This window comes from Mercenaria mercenaria, chromosome 13, assembly GCF_021730395.1.
Source record: "Mercenaria mercenaria strain notata chromosome 13, MADL_Memer_1, whole genome shotgun sequence".
NCBI lineage: Eukaryota > Metazoa > Mollusca > Bivalvia > Venerida > Veneridae > Mercenaria > Mercenaria mercenaria.
This window is the reverse complement of record NC_069373.1, coordinates 37,243,302-37,256,399: the sequence shown is the minus strand read 5'-3', so window position 1 is coordinate 37,256,399 and position 13,098 is coordinate 37,243,302. Positions and strand designations below refer to the sequence as shown.

General features: G+C 35.3%; 1 protein-coding gene across 3 annotated transcripts in view; it reads left to right on the top strand.

Annotated features, from left to right (window-relative positions):
* The window catches only part of LOC123528789 (uncharacterized), a 50,437-nt gene that overhangs the window by 616 nt on the left and 36,723 nt on the right, over window positions 1-13,098 (top strand). The window contains exon 2 of one of the 3 annotated variants that reach the window (XM_045308787.2): window positions 4,066-4,115. The exons of 1 other annotated variant lie outside the window; for it this stretch is intronic. In XM_045308787.2, the coding sequence (XP_045164722.2) occupies window positions 4,084-4,115 (32 nt within the window). In that variant the 5' untranslated portion in view covers window positions 4,066-4,083. Of the gene's footprint in view, window positions 1-4,065; window positions 4,116-9,623; window positions 9,886-13,098 lie in introns of those variants that run through there. One more of the 3 variants, XM_045308786.2, reaches the window with a different exon arrangement.

The window sequence follows — 13,098 nt, the reverse complement described above, 5'->3', positions numbered from 1 at the left end:
GGACCCATGCTCGCCCAGTGGTTTATTTTTAAAAGAAAACCATTTATGTATTAAATGACAAGATAAACATTTAGTCTAATCTATCAATATTCTCAACAACATATTTACATATTTACTCCCGCAAAAAGCATGATAGTTATACAATAGAAGTTATCAAAACGTATTTACTGTAAAAACTAATGATGCAGCATTCTTGCCTAGAAGTTATGGGTAGGGTGCAGACGAATCACAAAATTGCATTAACAACATATTTTTAATTACATTTAAATAAACTAGATGTGAAAGAAGATGGTAAAATTGTCTGTAATTGTTTTTGCCCTGGAAGCAGCATTTCGAAAACAATTTTGACAGCCCGGAGTCGACGAATATTTGCTGATATAAAATCATTATTTGGTCTGATAGTTTGAAATAAACTACATAAAAAGTTCATACTATGTTTAACCTTTAGTTTTGCAACAGTTTTTAACCAGTGTTTTTGAAAATATTTATTTTAAGTCATGTTTCTTTTTGGCCACTTTCACTTTTGGTTTCACTTTCCCTTTTATTTTCGTCTGCTATCGACCTTGACCGGAACCGGAGACTCTTCAAAAGTGAGGACAGAAAGTGGGACACAAAGGGTACAAAAAATAAACAACACATCTGATAAAAATTTGCATCTTTATTACACAATCTGGCATCAAATTAAAAAATGGGCGAGCATGTGCCTGGGCGAGCATAGGTCCAGTGACTCTACATTACCAGGTCCCAGAAAAGTCACAAATTGGCTATATAGCTAAATCTAGCAATATATAGCTAAATCTAGCTATATATTAGCTAGAAATAGCTATAAAGCCAATAACAGTTGTTCGAAATATGTCAGTAACAAATATAAAATAGTTATTATTCCATTCAAATGGGTATGAGACAAAAGACAATCACAAAGAATGGAGATATAATTATGCAGTTTCATTTTCAATACATGTTGCGAATGTCTGCGATGAGTCATTTATAAATCTGTCTTATACTATGAAAAATTTATTAATGATTTATTGCAAAATACTGCCGCAGTTATTGAAAGTATGACTACAAAGATCTTGGTTTTGTGTTATTGACTTTCATCTTATAAACCATTTGGACGCGATTATGACCATTTTGCATCTCATTTTGACATATTTTGCATTATTAGATTTATAGCTACTTCTAGCTGTATATAGCTAGATTTAGCTATAAAGCTAATTTGCGACTTTTCTTAGCATTGTGGTACGTAGTCTTAAATAAAAAATATGTACATTGTGTGGTATTGAATACTGCACCAGCACCCCTTGAATTCCTTCCAGGCAGACACTGGTAAGGTTTTCTGGTAGCTGGTTCCACGTGTATTAAGGATTTACACAGTAGGCCACTACATGTATAGTGACTACATTATCTGTGGTTGCTACAATGGTGATGTGAGTGCAAAGGACATGTTGCCGAAGAAAAGGAGTACGTGACAGAGAAAATCGGTTTGGAAATAGAGCACTGCATATCTGTATATAATTATATTGCTTTCATAATATCTTAACAGTACTTGGCCTCTTACTACATCTACGGTGTACTGCCCAACAATCAATACTGATTATAACTGGGAGGCGCAAGTTCATTAGGTGCAAAATTACTGTGCAAATCTGCTGAAACTTCTCCTTAAATTCCTCCACTACTCCCTAAATTCTGTGGAGGGCGAAGCCACTTCTCCCTAAAATTCAGGTACTTGATCAAGAAATGGTTCAGCAATGAATTTATTCTATTTCACTCATTCAGTTGAAGGAATCAGAAAGAGGCTGTTTTGTCAAATTAGTTTTTGCTTTTACTATATGAAGTTGCGACAGCATACATCCTTTCGAGAATCTGACCTTCGACCTTTTAATTTTCATACCTTGTCCATAAGGATGTGACGAAATGTTTGTTTCATGATACAGAACCAGTGATACAACTTTCAATGTACATACTGGGATTCAAATTCAGTACCATTAGTCAGCATTAATTATATTTTTGTGAAAAAGAAATGAAAAAATATTCAATGTTTCTGCACTTTGATAGTAGTAGAAAATGTATGGTAAATTAAGTGAAAATGAATGTTTGTAAATTATATTGTAAGTTGATTTATTTAAAACTGATTGTATAGATGTTTAATAAAAAGATTTTTTACCATTGTCTTGTACAATACAGTCAATACGGGATATATCTGAACTTGTATTCAGCCAGCAAACATATCGGACAAATTGACATGAGTCCAATGTGGTTTTTCTTTATTTGTAAAGTCCAAATATATCTCCGTATTGTACAGAATAATGTTATAATGTAAAAAGAATGCACATGCTGACAACAACTAACCTTTTAGTATTATTTACACTAGATATACATGTAATGATAATCATGTATTTTGTATTGCTTATAAACCAAGAGCTTTATAGGTGTGGGCTGACAAAACAAATGTGTTTGATAGAACAATTGTGTATTTAGTAAAGATGTACAATAGTTTTATTCTTGTTTCCGGAAATAGATATGAATTCATGCTGAGCAAGTGCACAGATTTTCTTCTAATCAGATTGAAACTGGTTTACCATCTTTTATTAGTCCTCTACCAGTGGAACACCTGGGGGGACTATAGGAAAGCCCTGGATAACTCAAAAAGTATTCAAGCTAGGTTCATAAATCATGGTATGTGAATATAGGGCAATGTGTAGATTATGCACATACAAAATGTACATGACTTCTGCTTGTAGGTCAAGGTCATTATTGAAGGTCAGGTAAAAATTGTTTCTGCTCCATAACTTTTATATGCATTGATGGATTATCTTAGTGCTACTCACAAACATTCCCCATGATGAGACAATACATGGATATGTCAAAGCATGATCTATGCTTGTCAGTTAAAGGTCAAGTCACTGTTCAGGGTCAAGTAAAAATTTATTTCTGCTCCATTACTTTTAATTGCTTAGAAGGATTTTCTTAGTACCACACAGAAAATCAGATGTTCCCCATGTGTCACACATATGACCCATGGTTTTCGGTCAAAGGTCAAGGTCACTATTGAAGGTCAAGTAAAATTGTTTTTTTTCACTGGTAGGGGACTTCTGTATTGCCACTGCAGTACTTGGCCACTTGTTTCTGTATGTTATACTGTAAAATCGGGTATTTTCAGTGGGCCAAAGTTTTTGTGAATTTCTAACATTGAGTAAGACTTGTTAAATACTTTTGCAATTATCAAAATTTATTTGTCAGGAATGTTTGCCTCAACAAGACTTGAGTGTTGTACACATACCTCAGGTCCCTGTCTCTAAAGTCAAGGACACTTTTTGGAGCGTCAAATGTCATTTAAGAGCTTGCCTAGTGTTTTTGACATGCATGTAATAATCTAGCTTTTATTTGACAGAAATGTTTGGTTTACCGGTAATTAGACTGAGAGTCACATGCAAAACCCAGACCATTATCTCCAAGGTAAAAGTCACACTTATGGGCAGAAGTCTCTTTAGAACTTGTTAGGGCCATACCTTTGAAGTGCATGGAAGAAGTTATTGTTAATATTTGGCATAAATGTTTGCATCAGTGAGACTGAGAGTCGTGATCAAGCCCCAGGCTGCTATATTGAAGGTCAAGGTCACACTTGGTGTCAAAGTTTATATTACTAAGGTATTTCAGGGTCATAACTTTGACGTGTATTGAGCATAGTTCCCTCCATTAAACAGTGTATTACCACAGGACACAGGTTCAGTTGTCAAAGGTCAATGTCACACTAAGGGGTCAAAGGTCATGCCGTACTTTTAATTTGTAATGTATTTATATTTTAATTGTCTGAAATGTTTGAGTCATTGAGCCAAGAAAAAATGGGCTTGGCATTGTTGCTCTTTGGCTATCAACATATTTTAGTTTTCTTGGCCGTTGTTCTTTTTAATATTTCATAATTAAATTGAAGTGCCTACACTCAGTCAGGTAAGTTACTTTACAGTTAATTGTGAATCAATTTAACTGTCTAGACTCTCATCTGGGTTTGATTTATTAAATTATTTTATCTAATAATTTCAGTGAAGTATATTTCTTGGCTTTTAGGCTTTCAAATGACAAGTGATGATTCTATCAAGTGCTAGGTGTTATAACCGGTAAGTGGAGTGTTCATAGTGTGGTAATTCCCATTTATCTATTTACTCTAATGTTTCTTAAGTAAAGCACTTTAAATTCATGACAATTTCATGACATTGCTGCTTTATTAGTCCCCTACTGGATGAAAACCAGTTTCGGACACTATAGGAATGCGCTTTTCCGTCCATCTTTCTGTCCATCCGCAATTTCGTGTCCGGTCCATAACTCTGTCATCCATGAAGGGATTTTAATATTACTTGGCACAAATGTTTCCCATGATGAGATGATGTGTCATGCACAAAACCCGGACACCTAGCTTAAAGGTCAAGGTCACAATTGGAGGTCAAAGGTCAACAGGGCTTTTTTCCTGTCCGGTCCAGAACTCTGCCATCCATGAAGGGATTTCAATATTACTTGGCACAAATGTACCTCATAATAAGACCATGTGTCTTGCACAACATTCAGACCCCTAGCACAAAGGTTAAGGTCACACTTGGCAGTCAAATGTTAACATGGCATGAACAGGGTCTGTTTCGTGTCTGGTCCTTAACTCTGTCATTCATTAAGGGATTTTAATATCACTTGGCACAAATGTTCCCCATGATGAGACAACATGTCATGCACAAAATCCAGACCCCTAGCTTAAAGGTCAAGGTCACAATTGGAGGTCAAAGGTCAACGGGCTTTTTTCCTGTCCGGTCTATAACTCTGCCATCCATGAAGGGATTTTAATATTACTTGGCACAAATGTTCTCCATGATAAGACAACGTGTTCTGCGCAATACCCAGACCCCTAGCTCAAAGGTCAAGGTCACAGTTGGAGGCCAAAGGTCAATAGGTTGTTTTTTTCTGTCCAGTCCAGAACTCTGTCATCCATCAAGGGATTTTAATATTACTTGGCATAAATGTTCCCCATGATGAGACGACATGTCATGCGCAACACCCAGAACCCTAGCTTAAATGTCAAGGTCACAGTTGGAGATCAAAGGTCAATTGGACTTTTTTCCTGTCTGGTCTATAACTTTATCATGCAAAACAGAATTTTTGTCAAGCCCGCCTGCCGAAGCGAAGACATAATTGTCCAAATGGCTGTTTGGTGTATGTGCGTGCGTGCATGCGTCCGTCCGGATTTGTTTATCCGGACCATAACTTTGACCTGCATGGAGCAATCTCGTTTATATTTGACATGAATGTTAACCTCAGTGAGACGGAGTGTCCTGCACAAACCGCAGGTTCCTATCTCAAAGGTCAAGGTCACAATTGGAGGTCAAAGGTTAAATTCAATAATGACTTTGTCCGGAGCATTTCTTTTTCATGCCTGGAGGGATTTTGATGTAACTTGGCACAAATGTTCACAACCATGTGACGGAGTGTCATGCACAAGAACCAGGACCCTAGGTCTAAGGTCAAGGTCACACTTAGAGGTCAAAGGTCAGATACAAGAATGACTTTGTCCGGAGCATTTCTTTTTCATGCATGGAGGGATTTTGATGTAACTTGGCACAATTGTTCACCACCATGAGGCCCCCTTGTTTTTAGAATTATGTCCCTTTGTTTTACTATAAATAGATTATATTGTAACTTGTTTATTACTGGCCGTAGGGAAAAATCAAAACTGGTTTTCTGTGGTACAACATGCATGTTACATCCAATTTTTAGGTGTATTTTGACCTATCTCTACCTGGTAAAGAGTTTCATGTGGGCTTATATTATATAGAATTTTTTTTTTTTAGGATTAATTTCCCTTTGTTGTTACTATAAATAACTTATATGATACGTATACCTTTTTTGATAATCGGCCAAAAAAATGCCATATGAAAACAATTGTAAGTTTTTATATATACAAATTTTAATCCAAGTGTTTTGTTATAACATATTGTATATATAGTACAATATTGTTTATACATCATTGACAGATATCAGTTCATTATGTTATACTGCAGTAGAGAAAACTAGGTGCCTTCCAGTAGGGGACTTTGTATTGCATGGCAATACTTCATTCACTTGTTTTCATTTAATTTTTGTTTGTATAAAATATCTTCGTTAGCAGAAGCTGCTATCTCCAGAGGACTTGAATTTGGTAATTTTAAATGAATAGAAGTTTTATTATCTTTGATTGACACAACCACAAAAGGTTAAAGATCTCTTATTCAAATCTTAATTTGTTCTTATAACAAATTGTTATAAAAGGTCACTTTTTTTGTAAACTTTATTTTTTTGACAGTTCTATCTCAGTTTAATGAATATAGAGGGTTGAATAGTCTCAAGTGAAATGCCAGTCAGTGGTTGTCTGCTACCCTGAAAAGGACACAGATTTGCTCTTGTTTGCATATTAAACACCAACTTCCTGTTTCAATCTGCAAAACTCTCCAAGGTCAGACTCAGAAGAGTATAAAAATGAAAACTGTCAGTGTGGTTATGGCACTCGTTCCATATAAAAATTCACAATTGAAAAAAAATCTGATCTTTTTACTTTGTACTTTTTTCAACTACACCATGGAGGCATAGTTAGGCCTAACTCCACGAAGATATTTTGATTTCATTAAAATATAACTGTGTATTGAAATATTGTGATATGCAGTGTTGTTTCTCTTCAATTTTTGACAATTATTTGTAAGAATGAGTGTTCAGGCAAAAGCAGAATTTAATGCGGCATTGGAAATCAAATTCTCATGAATAGGAAGTGTTTTACAGTTTTGCCCTATTGTCTGCATTGTACATGACTGTATTAGTCTGCATGTATACTCCTTCACATATCACATCCTGTTTGCATTTATTTGCCATTTTATGTGTGTTTATCATCCTCAAAGTAGGTATCAGTTGTCTTAGTGTGCATACTGTAAAAGAAGAATTTTTCGCGAGGGTTTAATTTCCGCTATATTTGCATGGTCCCTCACTACGCGAACATTAACACTGGGGTAAATATCAACTGTTAGTATAATGAAAATCAGTTTCGTCATTACAGAAACCTTCCTTAACATAATGGCTATGTTTAGTGTTTTCGTAATAACTAAAGGATAGTATAATTTTAAGAAGAACAGAACAAACAACATAACTGTTTAATAAATAACACTACAGTTTGATTACTTAGGTCATACGTGTTTACACGTTTTCACACCAAATTTTCTCTCCTTACAAAATGACCTTTCTACTTTTTATTATGCTTTGTCTTAGCTTAAACTCACATTTTTCTCATACTATAAACACTAAAATATGGAAGCCATAGTTAAGGTTACAAAACGCAATCTTTAATGTTTACAAACATGATGTTTACAAAAACGAACTGTATGATAACTGTGTTTAATTAAACAAACATTGACATCTCTGCCCCCAGATATATGTGTAACGTTTATGTACACTCAACTTAAAAAAGCTGAAACAAACAGATTAACATTTTTACAATTCTACGAATATAAAACCTCACGAACATACTGTTTCAAATTCGCGAAATTTTAACCTAGTGAAAATATGTGCTTTTACAGTATATAGTTTATAATCTGAATAGCAAAAATCAGGTTAGTATGAGCACCTAATACTTTGACCCTTTATCCAGTCTGTCATCTTTTATCAGCATTTTTCTAAACCTCTATGACATATCTGTGGGCGGTTAGAATTTCTTTGAACTTTTTCTGTAGTTTCCTTATATTAGCTTTGTTAGATTAATTGAGGTGGTTTCTTTGCACTCGCATTATCCTTACAGTTGTTTTCATAAAGTATCTGCTTAAAAAAAAAATTGCTGAGAGATCACAAAAGTGAACCTGTACACATTAAAGCAGAAATTTGCATATGTCCAAAGCTATTGTCTGGACTTACAGCTCCTTCAAAAGTAAAACTGGTGTGGCTGTTTTATCATTTAAACTAAGCACTGTCCCATATTCAAGATTAGCAGTAGGGTGCAAAATTTGTGTCTGCTCAAAGTAGATTTTTGTCATGTGAACCAAAATACACCTTGCTCAATTTTGCACAGGGTGTATTTTTTGCACCTAGTAGGACCTGGTGCAAGTCACGTTTGCACCTGTGCAGATTTTGCTTTAGTGTGTTTTCTTCTTGTGATACACCTCGCTCAAATAGGTTAGAAATTTATTTTATGATTGATTTAAATCATAAACTTTCCAAAGGAAAATAGTGAAATTAAAAATTCTACATCCAAACATTATGTTGTCACTTTGTTTGTGGGGGTATATAGGAGAGATCTTATTGGTCGGTCTGTTGGTTTTCATGGTTTCTGGACAATAACTCATGAAAGGCTAACAGGTTTAAATAAATTTTGGTACACATGACATTGTGTAACATCATAAAATACAGGTCAAGTTCGACTTTGAGGTCAGTAGGTCAAAGGTCAAGGTCACAATGACCCAGAACAGTTAACTGGTTTCCAGATGATAACTTGAGAATACTTGGGCCAAGGATCATAAATTTTAGTACACAGATGTAACATCATAAGATACAGGTCAAGGTCACAATGATCCGGAACAGTTAAATGGTCTCCGGATGATAACTTGAGAATGCTTGGGCCTAGGATCATGAAAATTGGTGGGGGGTGGTCATGACCAGAAGATGACCCCTATTAATTTTGAGGTCAGTAGGTGAAAGGTCAAGGTCACAGTGACCCGGAACAGTTAAACCATTTCCAGACAATAATTTGAGAAGAATCAGGAAACTATTTTAATTGGGAGCTTGATCATGACCAACAGATGACCCATATTGATTTTGAGGTTCGACTTTGACATTGGCTTACTTCTGTGACCAGGCCGTATTGAGGGGGTATAATTTGTAATTCCTGTGACAGCTCTAGTTGTTTTTGGTTCCTTTTAATATCAAACAAAAAATATGATTACAATTTTTAAGTGTAGCTTCACATTTGTTGAACATACATGTACATGTATCAAATTGCTTGGGGTAAATTTTGAGGGCAAGTCGTGCTTCATTTCAGATATTCAATATATCAAGGCTAGAGCAAAATTTGAAATTGATGTCTAATTGTAATATTCACTATGTATTTTTGTTTGTTAAAATTTACTGTGAATTTAGAAAAGTCAGGGATTAACCCTCATGTCTTTTCTATTTTAAACATGTTTCTGACACATTTTTCAATGATTAATTGACAAACAGAATACAATGTGTATGTGAAACAAAATAATTTGACTTTGTCCCATTATATGAATATTGCTTGCACATATAAATTATATGATGAAGTTATTTATACCATTTTTTGTAAGTATTGTATATAAAGGTAAGATAACTTTTTCACTGAAATGACATTTTTCATTATTGTGATATTGGCAGAAATTGTTTGCCATTATCCAGCTGTCAGTATAGAATACAAGGAATTGGGATTGAAGATGTTGTCATATACTATACAGGTTTTTTCAAAAATCCTAATACAGTTTACATGATCGATGCATATTTACCTTGTCGTTTACGGCTATGAAAATCACATGTTTTCACACAGCCTGAGAAATTAATATAAATACACATTTTGCCTTACATTATGTTTGTTCGGGATCGATATACCCCAGCAGTTACTGTCACAGTTGTGTACATGAGCATGTATGTATGTATTGGGAAGTGTGTATTTTGTTACTACCTGTATAATTTCAGATAAAACTAAATCAAAAAAGCAGATTTTTGTAAGAATTATCGGTTAACATGTCATTTAATTTAATGTGTTGGTTTTGTGTTTCCTGTTGACATTGTTCTTGTAATGGAAGTTAATGTGTTAAATTAAGTATAAGCTAAGCCTAAGGATATGAATTGGATGCAAAGAAAACTGAATCGAAATATTAACAGGTAGTTATGTTGTTTTGTGACCAATTGCTTGCTTATATTGTCCATATTAAGTATTTACTAGGCAGTAATTAGTCTTTGCCAATATTTTCTGGTGTTATAGTTATTTACACAATATTTGAAAATACTTATAACCTTTTATTTAATTATAGTCAATAGATGACATTGTCACATTGTGGTGTAGAGGTAAGATTGGTTAGGCCCCATTAAAAAAGTCTTTATATAATTTGTTGTCGCTAAACTATGTGAAGTAGGCAAATTATTTTTTTATTTCCATTTTAGATATTTTCTTAGTTCCTGTTGTTTATATGACTGAAAAAATTCTTGAAGAAGACGTACGTTAAACCCATACACGCACGTACATCTTTCTAGTTTATATTTTTACAAATAAAACTGATGGGAGAGTTTATGATGTATCATCAAAAACATATCACAATCCCCATTTCAGGAGGCAGATCTTTCAAAGTTTCTTCTGTAAATAGTGTGTACATTCAGAAAAGTACATAAGTTTTTATGCCTCCGAAGGGAGGCATATAGTTTTTGAACCGTCTGTCGGTCTGTCAGTCTGTCCGCAATTTTCGTGTCTGGTCCATATCTTTGTCATCCATGGATGGATTTTCAAATAACTTGGCATGAATGTGTACCACAGTAAGACGACGTGTCGCGCGCAAGACCCAGGTCTGTAGCTCAAAGGTCAAGGTCACACATAGACGTTAAAGGTCATTTTTCATGATAGTGCATTCGTGTCCAGTCCATATCTTTGTCATCCATGGATGGATTTTCAAATAACTTGGCATGAATGTGTACCACAGTAAGACGACGTGTCGCGCGCAAGACCCAGGTCCGTAGCTCAAAGGTCAAGGTCACACTTAGACGTTAAAGGTCATTTTTCATGATAGTGCATTTGTGTCCGGTCCATATCTTTGTCATCCATGGATGGATTTTCAAGTAACTTGGCATGAATGTGTACCACAGTAAGATGACGTGTCGCGCGCAAGACCCAGGTCCGTAGCTCAAAGGTCAAGGTCACACTTAGACGTTAAAGGTCATATTTCATGATAGTGCATTCATGGGCGTGTCTGGTCCATATCTTTGTCATTCATGCATGGATTTTAAAATTATTGGGCATGAATGTGTACCACAGTAAGATGACGTGTCGCGCGCAAGACCCAGGCCCGTAGGTCAAAGGTCCTAAACTCTAACATCGGCCATAACTATTCATTCAAAGTGCCATCGGGGGCATGTGTCATCCTATGGAGACAGCTCTTGTTTTACTTTGTTTTTGAAACCTAGTTGTCAATGAAACAAAGACAATATGTACATAATATATGTGGTCTGCTATTTATAATGAATCATTCGACAACCTGTGAAAGGCACATGCAGTATTTTCCATGCCAAAATAAAACAAAGCATGCCAGTTTAGCTCAGTAAGGAGAGTGCAGATCACCGGATAAGCCAATAAGCTATAGTGAAGACTTTGAAGGAATGGATTCAAAGTTGCTCAGATGCACAACCTTTAAATCTGAATACAGTTGGCTACTACATTTGTAACTTCTAGTCAAGCATCCTTCGTGCGAAGATGGTCATTACTAAAAACTTTGCTATTTAGACGATGGCTGGTTTAAATAATTAGTAAGCTGATGGATATAAATTTTGACATGGAACAAGTTTCATAGCTTTTAGACAGCAGTGTTAGCTTCAGTTTTCATGACATGGTCACTTTCCATAGTACTACTCATCTAGTATATATAAGAATTTAGCAAAGTGGTATGATGAAAACTTAGAAATAAAATTTTGGTCCGAATGATATGCAATATGCACTGTACTTCCGTTTGGAAAACTTGTGTGTATTTTCTTTTACTCATTCGCGGCCAATAAATATTTTCACTTGCACCATATGCCACATAAAAAAAAGAAAAAGAGTTCAGTTTTAAGAGAATTTACAAAACATTAATTAGCAAACACGTAGATATTATCAGTACTATAATAGTGTGCTAATATGGCCTTTTGTGTGTTTAGTGCTACTTGTGGTGTTCATCTGTTTCTTTGCATTTGAATTGATCACTAATAATAATTAAGTGTGTATGTGGTATTGAGTATGTCACCTTTATTTTAACCTTTACCCTGCTAAATTTCTAAGATGGACTGGTCTATCATTCAATTTGGATAGTACCATTTATTACTTGAAGGGGTGTTCACTGAAAATTTACTGAGTGCAAACCAAGGTCAGACTGCACAGATGACAGAATTACTTACCGGTAGCAGGCTAAAGGTTAAGGTGTTTGCCTGTTCTTAGATTAGCTTGTTATTTTGAATGTACCCAAATTTTACCAAGCATATGATGGTAATTTTGACATGAAGGTTTATTTATATTTCTTCCTCAGATATGGAATAAGTAGTTGCCTTTGTTTTCAGGTTAAAAGGATATTCATGTTGTCTCTATCCAAGTGGTTAAGGTCGCTGAATATGTATCACTTACCGTTCACCAGTGTGTGTTCAAAACCTATCTTATGGTGTAAAATGCTGTAATGTTAGGAAGCCATCGTGCTGGCCTATGGAAGATTGGTGGTTCTATCAAAGTACCTGAGCATGCCTAGAATAATGTCTGGGGGAGCATGCAGAGTCTTCTAAACCTGGAATGTCGCCATATGACCAATGTGTAGGTGTGACATTAAACCAAAAAAAAAGAAAAAGAAAAGAAATGATAAAATGATATTCAGGTCTAAGAGCAAATGATAAATGAAAATAAAAAATCCTCCAGATTTTAGATATGTATTTAACCAGGTATATTAAGGATAGATTATCATTTCCTACTAAAATATGCACATGATATATATAAAATTGCCTCTCTAAATGGTTTTTGATGTCCCCATATATTTTAATAATGAATGAGTAACAGGTTTTGCAATCAAAGTTATTAGTCCCCTACTGGTTGAAAACCAGTTTCGGGGACTATAGGAATGCGCTTTTCCGTCATTCCGTCCGTCCGTCTGTCCGTCCGTCCGTCTGTCCGTCCGTCCGTCCGCAATTTCGTGTCCGGTCCATAACTCTGTCATCCATGAAGGGATTTTAATATTACTTGGCACAAATGTTCCCCATGATGAGACGACGTGTCATGCGCAAAACCCGGACCCCTAGCTTAAAGGTCAAGGTCACAATTTGAGGTCAAAGGTCAACAGGGCTTTTTTCCTGTCCGGTCCATAACTCTCCCATCCA